At 38.0% G+C, this 22,290-nt stretch overlaps 1 protein-coding gene across 1 annotated transcript in view; it reads right to left on the bottom strand.

The window, feature by feature from the left end:
* Positions 1-22,290, bottom strand: part of LOC114654537 (sodium- and chloride-dependent GABA transporter 2-like) — a 160,281-nt gene that overhangs the window by 44,402 nt on the left and 93,589 nt on the right. Inside the window, exons 10-12 of the mRNA XM_051930797.1 lie at positions 21,511-21,635; positions 20,434-20,546; positions 73-210 (exon numbers count right to left, since the gene is read on the bottom strand). Of these exons, the coding sequence (XP_051786757.1) occupies positions 73-210; positions 20,434-20,546; positions 21,511-21,635 (376 nt within the window). The remainder of the gene's footprint in view (positions 1-72; positions 211-20,433; positions 20,547-21,510; positions 21,636-22,290) is intronic.

The raw sequence follows: 22,290 nt of genomic DNA on the forward strand, positions 1-22,290 counted from the left end.
CTTAATGTGCATTTCTCCTATATATGGGTGTACAAACAGCTGAAGGTATACAAATAAGAATGAGCATCTTACCTCAGTTACTAGGAGCAAGCCAAGTAGAAAGCACACAGCAGCTATCCCTAGGATGAGGAGCTCCCGAGATTTACCCTTACGAAACGTCTTAGGGAACATGTCTGTGATAGCGGTCACCATACTCTCGACACAAACAAACTGAAAAAAAAACAAGCAAGATCAAAATGTGATTGTTACTCTTCATTTCGTTTGAGCATTTTTTGCACACACTTTGTAAAATAAACAAGCAATGTTTATTTAATAGAGAACACCACAACAAATTTACAAGAGAGCACTTTAAAACAAATAGTAAATAGAAGAGTTTTCAAGTAAATATATATTAAAATTATAGGCTAAATTGTATGTAAGTAAAGGGCATCAGAATAGAAAATTGTAGCAGATGCATAGTCTCAGATGACAGAACAGTTGATTCAGGATTAGTACAGTGGTTAAAGAAGAATGAAATAAGAATGTATTTCCAGTCAAGTAAATATAAATGTTAGAGAAAACATGAGAAAAAATGGAGCGTGAGATCGACAGGCGGATTGGTGCGGCGTCCGCTGTGATGCGGGCTCTGCATCGGTCTGTCGTGGTGAAAAAGGAGCTGAGCCACAAGGCAAAGCTCTCAATTTACCAGTCGATCTATGTTCCTACCCTCACCTATGGTCATGAGCTATGGGTAGTGACCGAAAGAACGAGATCGCGAATACAAGCGGCTGAAATGAGTTTTCTCCGCAGGGTGTCTGGGCTCTCCCTTAAAGATAGGGTGAGAAGCTCAATCATCCGGGAGGGGCTCAGAGTAGAGCCGCTGCTCCTCCGCATCGAGAGGAGTCAGATGAGGTGGCTCAGGCATCTGATCAGGATGCCTCCTGGACGCCTCCCTGGTGAGGTGTTCCGGGCACGTCCAACCGGGAGGAGGCCCCAGGGAAGACCCAGGACACGCTAGAAGGACTATGTCTCCCGGCTGGCCTGGGAACGCCTTGGGATTCCCCCGGAAGAGCTAGAAGAAGTGGCCGGGGAGAGGGAAGTTTGGGCATCTCTGCTCAAGCTGCTGCCCCCGCAACCCGACCTCGGATAAGCGGAAGAGGATGGATGGATGGATGGATGAGAAAACATGAGTCTGTAAGTGAGACATAACGAAGTTTCACAAGCACATCTGCTATACCAATAATTTTCAGTCATGACTTAATGTATAAACTGGTAAGTGTAGTTTAACTAAACAAGAGCAAATGATATGAAGAACCATCGGTCTGCTGGTGAGGCTCCCAGGGGCTGTCCAAACATAATTTCCAAGAGCTATCCTCTTGGAGCTGTGTGCTGTTACAATACTAGGATTTAAACTTGATATAGTTTTTATTATGAAATGCATTAAAGTAAGTACATTATACTTTACAGGTAAATTGTTAACTTAATATAAATAATGTATACTGTTAATAATTAAATGTGAGGGCACGGTGGTGCAGTGGTAGTGATGAGCTAGTGCCCAGTCCTTGGGTTGTTTCTGCCTTGCACTCTATGCTTGTTGGGACTGGAATGACCCTGGATGGATGGATAAATGGATGAAGGGATGGATGGATTGAATAATTTAATATGTACTAGCAAAATACCCGCACTTTGCAGCGGCGAAGTACTGCTTAAAATTTTTATTAAGAAGAAAAGTAAACCTTTTTAAACTGAGGGACAATATACCAATAATTATTTGTTAAAGATTTCTTTGTATACCATGTTGTCAGTTCGGCCCTCCGGTTGTAATATGACCAAGCTGTGCGCTGAGCTTACTCTTGAGCATGCAACGTATAGTTGGCCATGTGAAAAGCAATCTTGCCTCAAATCAATGCCAACCTTTTGTGGGGTCTGTCCCTGAGATTTATTAATTGTCATTGCGAAGCAGAGCCTTACTGGAAATTGGAGGTGTTTGAATTGAAATGGGGTTCATCGATAACTTCGCATCCAGCTTTTGAGAGTTTAAACATTCATAAACATCAAAGTGTCCACTACTCAAATCGTCACCTGTGAATCTAAAATGTTTAAGAGGCATTGGTGGTTGTCCAAAGGTGTAAAATATATGGCCATTTCAGTACACTTGAAAGCAACAACCGAACAATTCAGCGGCAGCCATCAACTCACATGCAGAACCATAGGTGAAGGGCTTAAGCATTTCACTCCTATAGTGCTCCTGTGTAGTATAATTATCTCCTGTACCGTCATCAGTCCACACCTTGAACCTGTCCCAGTCATTCAATATATAAGACGCAATCTTCCTCCGGATATCAATGGTGAGCCTGATATGGCCGTGCAATATGTAACACAGAGAATGGAAAAGGCAGGCGCCATCTCCGGGCATGGAAACCACTCGATAAGTGACAGTTGTTTGATCGATGGTGATCACCTCGATAGACATGTTAATGGGGGTACGGTTGGAACGATAAAGGAAATGGGTACCTGAACAATGTAAACTAAGTCTAAAATACCTACACAATAACTATAATCGTAATAAACGAACAATTAAACAGCAGAGAAGCCGTGGATTAAATAAAAAGGCTGCAGTTATCAGCAGGGAGACATGAATACTGTGGCGAAGCAAGGAAGGGAATGAAGAGACCGGAGCAATGGACGGTCTATTAGCGCACCGCATTTGTGCTTCCTTTTCATCATCCCGGATGAAATAAAGTTGCAAAAATTTTTGTTCCTCACTCGGCATAGGTAAAAGACTGCCAATCAAGTGATATACTTGTCCCTGGACTTTAAATGAAGGCATAAAATTTCCCTCAACGATTTGGTTAGCACCAAATGACATCATTTGAAATGCGCTGTTGTACTTTCGACTGTTGTTCAAGAAATGCTCACTTTGAGGATGTTCTCCATTTAACAGGCCCTCAAAAAGGTCACGAAGCTTATGTAAAGGAGTGAGAGAGACTTTACCACCGTTACAGCACAAATCAGGAGACTCGCATTTCCACCTATGAGCTTGACAATACTCACAGTCAACATCCATGGATCCAATGTGTACTGTTGTTGTTTTCGTATGAGCCGCTTTTCATTATTGGGATCGTACCTATAAACAGAAGCTCTATTAACTTGTGGATTTGCCTGCGAGTATTTAGCGACAGCGTGTCTATGAACTTGTGGATTTTTCTGCGAGTATTTGGCGGCAGCGTCACGAAGTTGTTTCCATCTAGCTGCATCAGAAAATGTACGACGACGTCTGACACGTCTCCTTTTTAGTGTTTTCTCACAGCTTCCGAAATAAGTACGTACATCAGTTTCGGTTAGCGCAGGGAAGCCGCCTACCAAATTTCGTGAAGATGTGGCCATAAATACAAAAGTTTAACATGGAGGACGTTGTCGACCGTTATGACCGTTACGCATAATTTCGAAATGAAACCTGCTTAACTTTTGTAAGTAAGCTGTAAGGAATGAGCCTGCCAAATTTCAGCCTTCTACCTACACGGGAAGTTGGAGAATTAGTGATGAGTGAGTCAGTGAGGGCTTTGCCTTTTATTAGTATAGACTAGCAAAATACCCGCGCTTCGCAGCGGAGAAGTAGTGTGTTAACAAGGTTATGTAATCATATATATACATAAACATATATACATATATATACATATCTACATATACACATATCTAGATATACATATATATACATATACACATTCACATCTATACTAATTAATAAAAGGCAAAGCCCTCACTGACTGACTGACTCACTCATCACTAATTCTCCAACTTCCCGTGTAGGTGGAAGGCTGAAATTTGGCAGGCTCATTCCTTACAGCTTACTTACAAAAGTTAGGCAGGTTTCATTTCGAAATTCTACGCGTAATGGTCATAACTGGAACCTGTTTTTTGTCCATATACTCTAATGGAGGAGGCGGAGTCACGTATTGCATCATCATGCCTCCTACGTAATCACGTGAACTAAAAACAAGGAAGACATTTACAGCACGAGTCATACGCGGGAACGAAGGTAAATGACGTTAATTTTTGAGTGTCTTTTAATACTGTGTAAGCATACATATTAACACATGTGCAATTAAACGTGTGCATTTACGGGGTGATTTCTCAGGCTTAAAAGCTCGCCTTTTATCAAAAGGCGGGAACAAAGGTAAATGACGTTGTTGAGTGTCTTTTAATACTGTGTAAGCATACATATTAACACATGTGCAATTGAACGTGTGTATTTACGGGGTGATTTCTCAGGCTTAAAAGCTTGCCTTTTATTAAAAAGGTAAATGCTAACTGTTTTCATTGTGAAGGGCACAAACCACATTAGATTTCAGCCGTTAAACGCGCAAAAATGTCGGTACACCAGATAAATAAGCGCAACATATTATCAGTTGTATTGTATGCTTACAATACATATAGAAATGTCTTAATCGTTAACTAATAGTATGGGATGGTGTTTTTCGACTCGCGCCTTGATTTAAACGATTCCATGTCTTGGTGGGTTTGCGTAGCTTATTGTCAATATCTTTACACCTGTTTTTAAAACTTATTGACTGAAACGAGCTTTCACGAAAAAAGTTAGGGCTTTGCTACAGGATACACCCTCCACAAGTTAAGGAAGTAAAAATAAAAGGTATATATTTCTGTTTTATTTAAACCTTTTAAGTTCGTGTAAGCATACATATTAACACATGTGCAATTAAACGTGTGCATTTATGGGGTGATTTCTCAGGCTTAAAAGCTCGCCTTTTATTAAAAAGATAAATGCAAACTGTTTTCATTCTGAAGGACACAAACCACGTTGGATTTCAGCCGTTAAACAAGCAAAAATATCGGTACACCAGATAAATAAGCGCAACATATTATCAGTTGTATTGTATGCTAACAATACATATAGAAATGTGTTAATCGTTAACTAATATTATGGGATGGTGTTTTTCGACTTGCGCCTTGATTTAAACGATTGCATGTCTTGGTGGGTTTACGTAGCTTATTGTCAATATCTTTACAGCTCTTTTTAAGACTTAATTTAAAAAGGTTTTCTTTTCTTCTTAATAAAAATTTAAAAGCAGTACTTCGCCGGTGCGAAGCGCTCACTTCACTCCCTTACGGGAATCGAACCTCGGACGTCAGCGCTAGAGGCGAAGCCCCTAAAATTGTGCCACGGCGCGTGGTTCGTTTATTTGACAGCATGTAGATCGGGGTAATTACATTCACGGCATTCGTAGTCTGATTCACAATCTGATTGTATGGGTGGTTACCTACCAGGTAACGCTTATGGTTAGCTAGCAAGTCAGCTCGAAGTGATCACTCGAGTAAAGGCAGCTTCACAAAAAAACAGATCCTTAACAAATTGTTATTAGTATATTTTCTCTCAATTTAAAAAGGTTTTCTTTTCTTCTTAATAAAAATTTAAAAGCAGTACTTCGCCGGTGCGAAGCGCGGGGATTTTTGCGACTGACGCATACAGACATATTCATGAGTGCAGGTACTTCGGAAAGAAAGCACCGTGTAAACCTAAAGTTTAAATTAAGTTCATAGACCTACAAAAGGTTGCCATTGACTTCAGGCAAGATTGCTTTTCTCCTGTATAACTATACGTTGCATTCTCAAGAGTGTGCTTGCACAGCTTGGTCACATTACAACCGGAGTGCTGAACTGACAACGTGGTATGCAAACAGAACTATAACAATCGTAAAAAAAGAAAAAAAAAAAAGCGAAGAACCCTTGCATTTAATAAAAAGGCTCCTTCCTTAGTGTTCGTTTATAAAACAGCAGAAAAGCTGTGTTAAGGCTGCTTCACAAAAAAACTGATCCTTAATATAGATATAGATATATATAGATATATATATATATATATATATATATATATATATATATATATATATATGTATGTATGTCTATATATATATATATGTAAGCTTATAAGTACTGCCTTACTTCTCTTTAAGAAAGGAAGATGTAATGATACTTGATTTAAACGATTCCATGTCTTGGTGGGTTTACTTAGCTTATTGTCAATATCTTTACACCTGTTTTTAAGACTTATTGACTGAAACGGGCTTTCACGAAAAAAGTTAGGGCTTTGCTACAGAATATACCCTCCACAAGTTAAGGAAGTAAAAATAAAGGTGTATATTTCTGTTTTATTTAAACCTTTTAAGTTCCTATGCATAGCCCCATTTGGATGTTTTAGTTTTTTTTTTTCTTTCTTCAGTAATATTTAATCTCCTTAAAGAAAAACAACATATGCATTTTACTTTTTTGTATCTCTTTAGTAATATTTTAGTGTAAAAGGATAACCAGTATTTAAACCTTTTATGTTACTTTATAAAGTTATTTTACTCAATGTTGAAAAATTAATAAGAAAGCTACATATTTTGGCAGCTGCTGCTTTAATTTTCAATGAAATGAAAAAAGCTCTCCAAGAGAAAACCTCAATGAAGAAGAAACAGTTTGCACTATCTAAAAATGAGAAACCCTCATTTATAAAGGTTTGCTGCAGATGACTTAACTGAAAATAAATGAATAGTTCCTATGTGTATAATACATATTTATCTATTTTACTTATGCCTTTATTCCAGCAACTTGCAACATCTGAGGTACAATTTGTTACATTACTTTTGTTTTTTGCAGCACAGGCAGGTGAAGTGACTTCCTCAGGGTCACACAGTGGTGTCAGTACCAGGATTTGAACTGACAAGCTCTGGGTTTGCTGAAATATTACTGAAGAAAGAAAAAAAAACGAAAACGGGCAAATAGGGCTATGCATACAAATGTCCATCCATCCATTATCCAACCCGCTATATCCTAAATACAGGAGCCAATCCCTGCCAACACAGGGCACAAGGCAGGAAACAAACCCCGGGCAAGGTGCCAGCCCACCGCAGGGCGCACACACCCACACACACCCACACACCACGGACAATTTAGAATCGCCAATGCACCTAACCTGCATGTCTTTGGACTGTGGGAGGAAACCAGAGTACCCGGAGGAAACCCAGACAGACACGGGGAGAACATTCAAACTCCACGCAGGGAACCGAACCCGGATGTCCTAACTGGCACCTTTCACTGCGCCACCATGGCGCCCGCATACAAACTTAAAAGGTTTAAATAAAACAGAAATATATACCTTTATTTTTACTTCCTTAACTTGTGGATGGTGTATCCTGTAGCAAAGCCCTAAGTTTTTTCATGAAAGCCCCTTTCAGTCAATAAGCCTTAAAAACAGGTGTATAACTAAACTTGCAGCACCGCTATTCAATTACACTTGCCTAACGCCACTCCTAAGGGGAGATAATGTGGGATCTAAGCATCAGTCAAAGCACCAATCACAGGCCCGATTAGAAAGCGGGAAGCTGTGATTTGTCGTCTCCCTCCTATGTAACAATCACAGCCCGTGTTACAACGCACTATGTATGTATGTATATATGTATATATGTATATGTGTGTGTGTATGTATGTGTGTATATGTATGTGTATATATATATGTTGATCTGTGTATATATATACATATGTATATATATGTGGATGTGTATATGTATATACTGTATATATATATATATGTATATATGTATATATATGTATATGTAGATATGTGTATATATGTATATGTATATATATGTTTACATAACCTCTTTAACACACTACTTGTCCGCTGCGAAGCGCGGGTATTTTGCTATATATATATATACTAGCAAAATACCCGCGCTTCGCAGCGGAGAAGTAGTGTGTTAAAGAGGTTATGTAAACATATATATACATAAACATATATACATATATACATATATATATACATATACACATCCACATATATATACATATATCAACATATATATACACATACATACACACACACATACATATATATATATATATATATATATATATATATATATATATATATATATATATATATATATATATATATATATATATATATATATACACATACAGACACATATATATATAACATATACATATTTGTATATCTACATATATATACACATATATCTATCTATATATATATATATATCTATCTACATACATATCTATCTATATATACATATCTATCTACATACATATCTATCTATCTATATATATATATCTATATATATATATATATATATATATATATATATATATATAGCTGATTACCCAGTGGATTCGCTCACTGAGTGCAAGAGAAAAAAATAAAATGTATGTATAAAATAAGTTTAATTGTCAAATTTATTTTTCCACAAATAAAGGGCACTTACAATAACATAGAAATCAATATAAACAACATTAACATCATTATCATATGAGAATATGAAGTAATATATAAGAAGCACATTGCATATAAATAAAAATTATTAAACAGTAAAATGTTCTTCTATAATACGCTACCGTGGCTATTCGTTTGTCTGTCCAGGATTTTAAATCACCTGTAGCTCGCAAACCGTTTCACCTATTGACTTGAAATTTGGTACACATATACTACGTCACGTCTACTATTCGCTTTCTCACACATATGAATATATATATATATATATATATATATATATATATATATATATATATATATATATATATATATATATACATACATATACATACACATACACATATATACATATACATGCATAGTGCATTGCAACACAGGCTGTGATTGTTACATGGGAGGGAGAGGACAAATCACAGCTTCCCGCTTTCTAATCGGGCTTGTGATTGCTGCTTTGACGGATGCCCAGATCCCACAGTATTTCCCCTTAGGAGAGGCGTTAGGCAAGTGTAATTGAATAGCGGTGCTGCAAGTTATTACTCTTTTTATCTTTATTTTATTTTATTGTAGAGTCAACTCACAGCTGCGCGCACCAGTGCGTGCGTGGCGGATGCGTACGGCTGACGTTTTCATTGTCTACCACCTTCGCTAATCATTCTTGAGGCAGATTGAAGAGTTAAGTGCCAGCTTAACTGAAAAATTAAAGAAAACATACTAAGTTTTAAAAAAATCAGTTTTAACGGGAAAAGATGCCGACGAAAGAAGAGAAGCAGCGGGACGCTAGGGTGAAGAGCTGCTCATTAAGCAGCAAGTGCATCAACCTCTGAGCAAACGAATGGTAAACGTACAGAGAAAGAGGATAAATACTATGAATGGTCATGTCAAGTATATTCACTCCACGTTATCGTGCAGTGCGCTGTTACTGGTATTTTGATAAAAGAATCTGAATAACATATAAGAAGCGTATAAATTATTAAACAGTAAAACATTAACATTTAAGAAGTAAAGATACATTGAGTACTACTGTAGTGCTTTCGGGTATAGTACATTTTTTGTTTGCCCATTACATGCATAAATGTATATTTTTTGGTGTACCTACCCAAGAACACGCGACATGACCTGGCAGTTAAAAATTTATCGCTCCAGCAATTTTAACTCTGTTACAAAGTCATCTAATATGGTATTGCAAACGGCAGCGGGAGCGTTTCTATAAACTCAATTTAAACTTACTGTTTACACCGTGCTTTGAAGATGCATAGTATGCGACACGTGTTTCGCCGTAATTGTGGGCTCATCAGGAGTACACAGTCACTGCACTCCCTTACGGGAATCGATCCTCGGACGTAGAGGCGAAGCCCCTAACGTTGTGCCACGGCGTGTGGTTCGTTCATTTGACAGCATGTAGATCGGGGTAATTACATTGCAGGCATTCGTAGTCTGATTCACAATCTGATTGTATGGGTGGTTACCTACCAGGTAACGCTTGTGGTTGGTGAGCAAGTCGGCTAACTTCTGCCACGGTGCCCTCTTTCAGTTGCGAGAAGCACATCATACAATGGTTGAAATAGTTTAATATATATAGCAAAATCCCTGCGCTTCGCAGGGGCGAATATGGTATTGCAAACGGCAGCGTTTCTATAAACTTAATTTAAAGTTACGGTTTATACCGTGCTTTGTTTCATATTCTTTTCCTACCTTATCAATTGTGTAATGTGTTTTTTGAACAGGTTTGATTAATGGAAGTGATCACTCCTGCTGTGTTCAGTCACTTCACGTGAGCCGCTCTCTTGTGTGATGTTGCGATGTCCACGGGTTTATTTAATGTTAGCTAAGACCCGGCAGTTAAAAGTTTCTCGCTACAGCAATTTTAACTCTGTTATAAAGTGATGCAAACTCTCGTTTATACCTTGTGTCTTCTCATTAAACTTGTATCTCGCGAATATGGCATTGCAAACGGCAGCAGGAGCGTTTCAATAAAGTTAATTTAAGGTTACGGTTTACACCGTGCTTTTTTATACCTCGTGTCTTCTCATTAAACTTGTATCTCGCGAATATGGTATTGCAAACGGCAGCGGGAGCGTTTCTATAAAGTTAATTTAGACTTACGGTTTACACCGTGCTTTTTTATACCTCGTGTCTTATGAACATGCTTGTATGCGTCACTCACTCGCTTCTTATTGTTTCGCTGCCTTGTCAATTGTGTAATGAATGTTTTCTTCAGCGCTCTTTGGGGCTCCTCCTTCTTTTCTACATACTGAGTTCACAGTCAGTTCACGTGATTACGTGGGAGGCGTGATGACGCGACACGCAACTCAGTCTCCTACGGCCATCTTGCTGCCTTCCATTACAGTATATGGACAAAAAAGAGGTTCCAGTTATGACCATTACGCGTATAATTTCGAAATGAAACCTGCCTAACTTTTGTAAATAAGCTGTAAGGAATGAGCCTGCCAAATTTCAGCCTTCCACCTACACGGGAAGTTGGAGAATTAGTGATGAGTGAGTCAGTCAGTCAGTGAGTGAGTGAGTGAGTCAGTCAGTCAGTCAGTGAGGGCTTTGCCTTTTATTATTATAGATATGTCAATGTATGTATGTATATATGTATGTCTATGTTTATATATATATATATGTACATATGTATATATATATGTAGATGTATAAATTTGTATTTGTATATATATATATGTGGATGTGTATATGTATGCATATCCATATTACTAACCGAGAATGCTAAACCGGATGGACGCAGGGACATCCGGCCATGGGCCGTAGCCACAAAAAGACGTACTGCGCAGGCGCCCCAAGAAATAAGGGGCCGCGAGAGGCGGACAAGACCACAGAAAAAAGGAGTGAGCACAGAAAAAAGGAGTCAAAGAAATGAGGCGCCGCGAGCACAGAAAAAAGGAAAAGGCACAGAAAAAAGTAGTCAAACGCAGGCACCGCACAGCGACGCACGAAACCCATTGCACACGAAACTAGCACACAAAAAAAAAGAAGACGCTCGCGCACAACAGCAAGGCACCCCCCCCCCCCCCTACAGGCACCGGACGGGACACACACCAAGAGGGGGATTCAACAAACCCCTGGAACACAAAAAGAAAGAAGACGCTCGCGCAACAACAATCCTCACCCCCCCCCCCCACACATCAATAAGAAGTGACACCCAAAGCCACATTTCTAAAGGAAACGTCCATATTAAACATACGTCATCTCAACACCTTCACACTAGGCAGCATAGGTGTCAGCATAGGTGGATCTCCTTACAATAAAGCACTATTAACTGTTCAACTGCAGAAAAGGCTCCATATTAACAGTGAGTGTGATCCTCCTTATTACTTATCCATATTTCGCATGCTGAGGAACAAACAAGTCATGAATACACGGTCACGGGTACAAAACGATTCGGATCGGATAACGGGACCAAACACACGAACAAGAATGAAACAACAAAATACACGGCGGCGCATACAACGCGCTTCGGAAACTCCGGGAGAAAAAATGTCTCGGATCAAAAAACGCAAAGCTCAAGTAACCCCGTTACAGAGACGTGCCCAAATGGACAGACACAATGAACGTAGACGCATACAGCGCGCGTCTCAAAGTGCTGCATCGAAACAAGCACGATTTCAAACCGAAAGAGCTCGCGTCTCAGACAGACAAAAAAGGGAGCGAAGAGACAGAATAAATGAATGCAGACGTGTACAACGCGCATATGAACTGCCAGAAAACAAGCAAGCAAGACTCCAAAAGCAGAAAGCTCAACTGACCGACATACAAAAACGGACAAGGCTCGATACAAACAATGCACGACGTAGACTGAAACGGACTTTAAGCAAAGCGGAGGCGAATCAATTAAAAATCCAAAATAGCGCGTCACAAATAATGGACATGCAACAACGAGGCACTCAAACGCCACAAGCAAAACATGCACGTCGCGGACATCAACGCCAGACACCTGCTAAACGCTTACGCCAGTTGGCTGACAACGCCTTCAATAATGAGTCCACTATTGAGGAAAATTCATTGGGATTAATGAATGTCATTTGCAATCATTGTCATTCACTTAACTTCCCAGAAGAAACAACTGGCAATACAAATAATGAATTTACACGTTGTTGTCAAAAGGGGCAGATTAGACTGCCTCCTTTACATTCATATCCTGAATATCTACAGAAGCTTCTAACTAACGATGTGCCTGAAAGTAAAAACTTTATGAACTGCATTAGATCCTACAATAGTTCATTTGCTTTTGCATCTACCGGAGTACATATCAGGCCACCAAAAGGCAATGGCCCATACTGCTTTCGCATATGTGGACAAATATTGCATCGCATTGGAACAGTGCACCCTGAAACAAATCAACAACGCAAATATGCACAGGTCATTTCATTACTTCCTGGAGAGACACGGCTCTTTCTAAGCTCTGACAAAGTTGACTCTGATGACGACAATGAACATCTGAATTTACCCTTAGAATATTTGAACACTATTAACCCGGCCGGATTACCACAACACAACCTTACCCTTAAAAACGGAACAGTAATCATGCTATTAAGAAACCTTAACACTAAACAGGGTTTATGCAATGGCACACGGTTAGTCGTCAACACCATGACACACAATGTTATTCAAGCAACAGTTCTTACAGGATCACATGCTAACAATACTGTTCTCATTCCTAGAATTGACCTTACGAGTTCTGACCTAGAATTACCTTTTACATTGAAACGCCGACAGTTCCCCATTAAACCTGCATTTGCCATGACCATCAACAAATCACAAGGACAAACCATGGACAAGGTTGGCATCTACCTCTCTGAACCCGTTTTTGGACATGGACAACTTTATGTTGCCTTCTCACGTGTTCGACGTTCATCTGACGTTAAAGTTAAAGTTATAAATGATCCATGCCAAGGAAGACTCATTCAAGGACAAGACACCATCTTTACTACTAATGTTGTATACAAAGAAATATTCCAATAAAACATTACTCTATGCCAAACACTCTATTTTTTATTTCTATAGGCATCATCCAAACCTGCACACTATTCTATATCTAATTCATACATCTCACTCTTTGTCATGCCCCAACGCCAGGGGTTGGCGAGCGAAGCGAGCAGGGGGCGGAGCCCCCTAGTATATGTATATGTAGATATGTGTATATGTAGATATGTACTGTATATGTATATATATGTTTACATAACCTCTTTAACACACTACTTCTCCGCTGCGAAGTGCGGGTATTTTGCTATATATATATATATATATATATGTCAATGTATGTATGTATATATGTATGTCTATGTTTATATATATATGTGCATATGTATATATATGTGTATATATATATGTACATATGTATATATATATGTAGATGTATAAATTTGTATTTGTATATATATATGTGGATGTGTATATGTATGTATATATATGTAAATGTAGATATGTGTATATGTAGATATGTACTGTATATGTATATACAGTGGAACCTCGAGATACGATCACCTCTGTATATGAGAAATTCAAAATACGAGGAAAGTATGAGCGAAAATTTCTGATCTAAATGCGAGCATTGGCTCACGTAACGAGCCACGAGCCAGGCTGTGGGTATAGCTCTCAGCTTAGCGAGGGGGGCGTGGTAGCAGTTGCGAGCCGCGATCTGCGGTGTCTGCGTTTCTCACTTAAGTGCACAGGTGGGAAACTGCCCACATCCATGATTGTTCCTGTGGCTGATGGGCTGCAGCGGTTAAGGGGGAGAAGAAGTAAAAGAAAAGAGAGAGAGAGAGAGAGCGCGCGAAGGCAGGCAGGCAGGCAGGCAGGAGAGCAGGCTCGCGTGTAGCTGAACGGTGAGCTGAACAGGCGAGCCAAACAGCTGAAGCAGGACGGTGTAGAGAAGGTCAGCTGCATTAAGAGCGTCTCACCTGTTGCAGAGCCCGCAGGTGAGACGCTAACAGAGAAGAAGCACCGGGGATTGTCGTCTGTTTTTTAAAGACTGCATTCTTTTGACGTTTTAACCTCGTGTTAAAGGATTGTTATTCTTGTGTATTTTAAACCTCCACTTCACAACTGTTTTAAGGATTATTTATTTAAAGATTAATTGAATGCTCTACTGCACTTTGGACACCTGTTTTGATTCTTTTAATAATCAGTTATATTATTTACCAGTGTTATTTATTAAAGGTAGACTACAGTATATATAATTTATCAGTGTTATTTGTTAGGAAAATTGATTTTTATGTTAATATATTTGGGGTGCGGAACGGATTAACTGGATTTCCATTATTTTCAATGGGGAAGTTTGTTCTAGATACGAGAAATTCGCTATACAAGCTCAGTGCTGGAACGAATTAAACTCGTATCTAGAGGTTCCACTGTATATGTTTACATAACCTCTTTAACACACTACTTCTCCGCTGCGAAGCGCGGGTATTTTGCTAGTATACATATATATATACATATACAAATTTACATATCTACATATATATATACATATAAATATAGACATACATATATACATACATACATACATTCATATATATATATATATATATATATATATATATATATATATATATATATATATATATATATATATATATATATACTGTATATATACATATCTACTTATTGGCTCCTGTATTTAGGATATAGCGGGTTGGATAATGGATGGATGGACATTTGTATGCATAGCCCTATTTGCCCGTTTTCGTTTTTTTTCTTTCTTCAGTAATATTTCAGCAAACCCGGAGCTTGTCAGTTCAAATCCTGGTACTGACACCACTGTGTGACCCTGAGGAAGTCACTTCACCTGCCTGTGCTGCAAAAAACAAAAGTAATGTAACAAATTGTACCTCAGATGTTGTAAGTTGCTGGAATAAAGGCATAAGTAAAATAGATTAATATGTATTATACACATAGGAACTATTAATTTATTTTCTGTTAAGTCATCTGCAGCAAACCTTTATAAATGAGGGCTTCTCCTTTTTAGATAGTGCAAACTGTTTCTTCTTCATTGATGTTTTCTCTTGGAGAGCTTTTTTCATTTCATTGAAAATTAAAGCAGCAGCTGCCAAAATATGTAGCTTTCTTATTAATTTTTCAACATTGTGTAAAATAAATTTATAAAGTAACATAAAAGGTTTAAATACTGGTTATCCTTTTACACTAAAATATTACTAAAGAGATACAAAAAAAGTAAAATGCATATGTTCTTTTTCTTTAAGGAGATTAAATATTACTGAAGAAAGAAAAAAAAACTAAAACAGCCAAATGGGGCTATGCATACAAACTTAAAAGGTTTAAATAAAACATAAATATACACTTTTATTTTTACTTAACTTGTGAAGGGTGTATCCTGTAGCAAAGCCCTAACTTTTTTCATGAAAGCCCGTTTCAGTCAATAAGTCTTAAAAACAGGTGTAAAGATATTGACAATAAGCTACGCAAACCCACCAAGACATGGAATCGTTTAAATCAAGTATCATTACATCTTCCTTTCTTAAAGAGAAGTAAGGCAGTACTTATAAGCTTACATATATATATATAGACATACATATATATATATATATTTGCATTTACCTTTTTAATAAAAGGCGAGCTTTTAAGCCTGAGAAATCACCCCGTAAATGCACACGTTTAATTGCACGTGTTAATATGTATGCTTACACAGTATTAAAAGACACTCAGCAATTACACAGTATTAAAAGACACTCAACAATTAACGTCATTTACCTTCGTTCCCGCGTTTGACTTGTGCTGTAAATCTCTTCCTCGTTTTCAGTTCACGTGATTACGTAGGAGGCGTAATACGTGATGACGCGATACGTGACTCCGTCTCCTCCATTAGAGTATATGGACAAAAAACAGGTTCCAGTTATGACCATTACACGTAGAATTTCGAAATGAAACCTGCCTAACTTTTGTAAGTAAGCTGTAAGGAATGAGCCTGCCAAATTTCAGCCTTTTACCTACACTGGAAGTTGGAGAATTAGTGATGAGTGAGTGAGTCAGTCAGTCAGTCAGTCAGTGAGTCAGTGAGGGCTTTGCCTTTTATTAGTATAGATAACATGGCAGACGTTGTCGACTGTTATGACCGTTACATGTAGAATTTTGAAATGAAACCTGCTTAACTTTTGTAAGTAAGCTGTAAGGAATGAGCCTGCCAAATTTCAGCCTTCTACCTACACGGGAAGTTGGAGAATTAGTGATGAGTGAGTCAGTGAGGGCTTTGCCTTTTATTAGTATAGATATCAAAGATTTTTCAATGTTCCTTAAAAGTTTTGAAGAATCGTGTACTATGCCTGCAGCTGGTTTTACATTTATTACAGACGCTTATTGTATGGAGATTGCTTATGTTTTAGCAGTGCTACCACTGGAAGCACTCCATTTCCCAGCAGCTCCAAAGGGGATTGCCCTCACTGGATGTCTGAAACAAGTGTGGGGGCTGCTAGGGACAAGTAGGTCTAGCGGGAAACTTGAAAAGGGGCCGGTGAAGCAGAAAGAGGAGATCTGTGTTTCTGTGTAACCTGTGTGTCCCATCCAACGTCACCACTGTGAAGTCACTTGTACCCTGGATCGTTTCTTGCTAGGATGAATGGACTGTCTTGTGCCGGCCTGTCGTGTAAACAGAGGTGGATTAGTTGTCGTGTGTCTTCAGAGGGAGCAATCCCACAAATCTTACCCCTTGCCACTCAGGACTACCGGTAGGACTGTTTAATTCATTTATTACAGAAGCTGTCCCCGGGATTGTCATCATCATCTTTACTTCATACCATTTCATTCGTTTCTGCCGCATTGGAACTGTATAAGGATATTGTCGTGAGTGTATATTGTCATGGTTGATTGTTGTGTTAATATTTGTGTCGCCAAAGGGGAAGGGGAGGGTTGTCTGATTTTTGTTGTTTATATTTGATTTTACATTTAATATATTTCACACATTTGTTTGATTCGTGTCTCTGTCTGTGACTGTGGGCAGATCAGGCCAAGGCTGGGTGCATTCCTGGAATCCCCACTGAAAAAGTAAATAAATCACTGTCCTATCAACGGTATGAAACTGAGTGGCACCAGAACACTACAACGTGGAGAAAAAACAGAAGAACAGGAATTGAGGGCTGGTACATTAACAAACACAGTACTGCTGCAAAAAATTATTCCATCCAGGGTCAAGTGTGTCACAACAAGCATTTTGCAGGAGGCAGGAACAATCCCTGGACAGGGTGTCAGCTCATTGCTATGGCTGCGCCACTGTGCCCTCACATGTTTAATACATGCTTTAATGCATTTCATCATGAAAATGGCATCAAGGATACATCTTAGTATTCTAAAATGTATTCAAAAATCAGGAACGTAATGTGTTCTGTGTGGTGATCACTGCCTGTGTGCTCCTGTCAGCATAAGAGAAAGTACATTTAAGAAGCATATAGAGATTAATGACTGGGTCAGGGAATACTTAGAATATGCAGCATTGAATATGCTACTTTAGTTACAAAGGAATTTGAGAAACTCTGGTAAATTAAAGTTCAATTTTAAAATGAGGTTTATGATGTTCTACTTTAATGACAAAGTAAACTATAAGGTTAAAGTGGAAATTTTCGAGATTTGACTTTAATCTCTACATAGACCTTTTTTTTCTTTACTGTGTCTCTATATTTTTTCTTTTCTATGGTCCTAATATGCTTTCATATGACACTTAGACACTCACCTTTTCACGTCAACTTTGATGTCTGATCACTTCTCTTTTATTTTCGGCATTGTGTGACTTTATGACTTGAACTTTTGAGTGCCTCCACCACACTGTCCCATTCCATCAATTTCCTTTTGTTGCTTATACTGCTGCCTAAGTTCTTTGCCTCCATTTCACTGAGCAGGACCTCCATTTTGTATTTGCTGAAATTCTTCTTTTTTACATGTTCTTTTGCCATTGTCTTTTAGCAAAATACTGAACGAAAGGGGATATTTACATTGATTTGCATGTTGAAATTTGCAAAATTTGAGGAGGAGTTGAGGTGGGGCTGTACTCATGTGCATGTGCATTAAAATTCACATTCATTGGGATTTATAAAGGGAAAGTGTGTGGAGCTTTGCTTATGTACAGTTTTATACATCTGAATTATTTGTGTGTACGCACATTTCTAGCTTTGTCTGTATGCAATGTTTTAGTGTGAATTCTAAGCATGGCGTGATACATGGGGCCCCTGGTGACCAATGACGATGTAATTATTTTCCAGGGTCTACATTTAGTGAGAAAGAACAAACCTTTTTTGAGTCTGAGACATTTTTTGAGTGTCTTTTTTTTAGTTTTGCAGTCTTTTCATTGTTTTACTTCCATGTAAATGGAAGTTTGGTGACAGGCTCAAAAATTTACTAGTTATGTTAAGTTCAGATTCTGATTCTAAAAATCAAGAAAAACTGATTTTAGCATGGTGTCTGTTTGTGCGTTTGCGTGTATGTGTGTGTGTGTGTGTGTGTGTGTATCAGTAGAAAGATGAATTTGATTTTCACATCTTAAAATTGCAATTGTCTTCAGAAAATTATGCATTTTTGTGCAAAGCTCCTGGATTACCACATCCCAGCAAACACCTATGTACAGTGATAGTTTCCGAAAAAACTGACCTATCTTCTTCAAGTAAAATGTCCCATGTTTGTTCTGTTACAGGCTCCAGGTCTATTGCTTTTGGTCCAGTACCTATCCCCATAGCCTTTAAAGATGGTTTACCCAACGTTAACTGTCGTAACAGTTTTTCATCTAACCGGGACTTTTGCAGTCTGTTCCTTTTAGTCATGGGACCAGGCCTATTGATTTGTATAATATTTGCATGAGTAGTTTTTGAGATAATAATTTATTTAAATATACATATACACACACAGAGGCACACACAAGCATTCACACACACACAAACCCACACAATTAAATTTATACGTAAAGATAACTGACAGCTTGCTTGCCCTCTCTGAGCATTTGCTTGATAATGAAGAGAAAGCAAATGAACACAAACACACACACAAGCTTTTTGAATTGATGTGGACAATGACATTAAGCCATCAAGGTACCAATCTATTTGTCTGTGCTGCTTGTTTACTTCATTTGACCCAATATGTTTAATTTCAAATTAAATATTACTGAAGTTGGTAAGTTGATTCAATTTCCTGTTTATTTTACTCTACATTTATTTATGTACATAACAAGTATTATATACTGTAAATTAAATAGAACAGATAAACTTTATCAATCCCAAAGGGGATTAATGTACAATGGATTGCATTGTATTGTAAAATCTTCTGTTGAGTGATTACCTGTCATCAGGGTGTAGTGGGTAAAAACTAAGTGTGTTCAACAGTATGAGTAAGACACTAAATCGACTTGTTTACTTGAAAATATAAAACCAGGAGATAAGGTGAGTTACCCGGTTAAGGTATTAACATGGTTTCTTTACAAATCCAGTTTACAGTCACAAGTCCAAATCATTGAATTCTCCATTGGTAAATGCTCCAATGTTATAAAACAAGTGCTAAAAATGGTTGAACATCATCAATAGCCATCATTAATGTAATAATAAGCCTGAAATCTGTGTCTTCCAAGGTTTCTCTGCTGAACTTAGAACTATACATTCAGCTCTTAACATACATTTAATGATTTCTGAAATGCTGAGAGAGGTTATTTCAGCCAGGAGAAGGAATAGTGTAATGTCCATGGGCAGATTAGAAAACCCAGATAAGGATTTACATGGCCACATAACTTAGAAATATATGGAGAAATCTGTGTCTCTTAACCTGGTCTCTCAGACGGGAATTAGGGTATACATGACATTTTTGAAATTGGATTGCTGTGAGTAACCCAGTTATTAAAGTGCATGTAAACACATTGACTGAGTTCAAAACACTTAAAAAGATCAAGAGACAGTAAGTGAAAATTAGAGGTTTAGAAGCAAAACTGACATGATTACTTTCAATATAGTAAATGGTCAGGTCTGAGGTTTGGTTTTGTTTTGTTTTACTTTTTCATGGACTATATTGACTTATGTAAATCTTCCAGTAGACATATGACTGTCTGGATTAGCTTATCCAACTATACATATTTGTATCTTCTTGAAATGCTGAGTGTCCTTTGTAAGAACCGTTCCATACTTGTATTAGTTAACATACGTTGCTTTTCTCTTACAAATTTTGCTCACCTGGCTATCAAGACCCAAAAATATTATCATGAGAAAGAAGAGACATGCCCAGAGCTGAGAAAGAGGCAGCATTGTCATAGCTTTTGGGTAGGCAATGAAGGCCAGTCCAGGACCTGGGTGAAAATCAGGAGAAATAACACATGTCACATGAATGGATTCTTTTAAAAAATGTTTTACTTTTTCTTATTCATAATGGCTTTTTGTTATGATAAGATAAACATTTTTGCTCATTGTCTGTTTTGGAATAAGTACTATTAATTACTGTGTGTTTCTTTACTATTTTATGTTTTTGGCCACCATTTAGGTTCATGCAATCCATCACCATTTTGTAAATTGACAGCCATATTGCAGATAGCAACACTGAGTCATAGTCATGACATGAGGCCAGGAAGTGACATGTTGTGATGTCACAAAAAGGTATAAAGAAGATTGCATGCTAAGGCGAACATCATTCTGTATCTCCTAAACCAGACCTTTTGCAGTTTTAGGAGGAATATTTAAAGTGAATTTAGAGCTTACAATCTTTGTATGTGTTTTGACTTCAGCTTCTCGTTATCCTTTTTGGGCTTTGGTGATTGTTTTCTTATGATTTTAACCTTGGGCAGTTTTAGACTAAGATTCCTTTTGTCTTGACATTATGTTTCTGAAACTTTTTCTCATTAAAAAACTTTCTGTTGCCTGGCCAACTTATGGACCTTTAATCTTTGTTCCCTTTTCTGCCTTGTCCTTACTGACAGTGCATGCCTGGGGAAGCGTGTTAATTTCTCCACTTCCTGTCTTCTCAGTTCAACTAAAATGAATGGAGTTTGTTAAATGTTATTTGTGAACAGTGAGAGCAGTGGATATTAATTCACATGAGCTGCGACAAGAGTTAGGGGTAGCAAGGAATAAGCAGAGTATAACAAGCTTAATGAATTGGACCATTAACATGAATGAGTACTGCTCCTTGGGACACATATTAGTTTTATAGACTACTGGGAAATTTGGGCTTAGAAGTTTTTTGTTAGCAAATGTAAATAATTTAATAAAGATGCCACTATTTTTCTGATAAAACTCAAAAGGAAATAAGTGTCTCACCTGCAACTGCTATGTCCGAGATCGACCTCTCCTGCTCATGAGCCATGAAACCAAGGACAGAGAAAACAGCAAATCCAGCCACAATGCTTGTTCCACTGTTCAAAAGACTTAAAGCCAGGCAGTCCCTGCAAAATAATATTATTTACTTTTCAAAACTTAATTGTGTCCAAAACATCTTTTAGAAGATTGTAATCTGGCAGATAGTTAAGCAATGCTGATTTACATAAAAAAATAAATATACCAGGGGGGATTTAACATAACTTTAAATTTCAAAATGTTGAGGTATTTTTCTGCATTTTGACACACATGCAATAGTCCATGGTGTCACACATGTGTGTCCGAGGATCTCCTCCTGAGCTCGGTCAAGGTACCTGATAATTCGCTGAGACGAGAGGGTGTGCTATTACTAATGGTCTTCTCTCCCTTTTTCCCTGCAGCAACATGGGACTGTCCAGTGAGGGCACCTGACTCCGCCCCTTCCAGTCTGCCAGCTATAAGGACACTTGACTCCTGTAAGTCGATGTCACTTGGCTGACGAACAACCCATGAGATGGAGCTCCGGAAAGCATTGACTACCAAATGCTTTCTGTGTAATATACTTTCTTTCCCTTTTGTTTTGGCCTATAAACCTGGGCAACCACACCAATATGGGTGTTACTTTTATTTATCTGTCCTTTCTATTAAATGGGAGAACCTGTTTGGTGCCCCAAATTTTGATCAAATCCTCTGTTGTTCCTGCATCTAGCCATAATAGAAATATGGTCTAACTTTCACCACAGT

This window comes from Erpetoichthys calabaricus, chromosome 1 (assembly GCF_900747795.2).
Source record: "Erpetoichthys calabaricus chromosome 1, fErpCal1.3, whole genome shotgun sequence".
Classification (NCBI taxonomy): domain Eukaryota; kingdom Metazoa; phylum Chordata; class Cladistia; order Polypteriformes; family Polypteridae; genus Erpetoichthys; species Erpetoichthys calabaricus.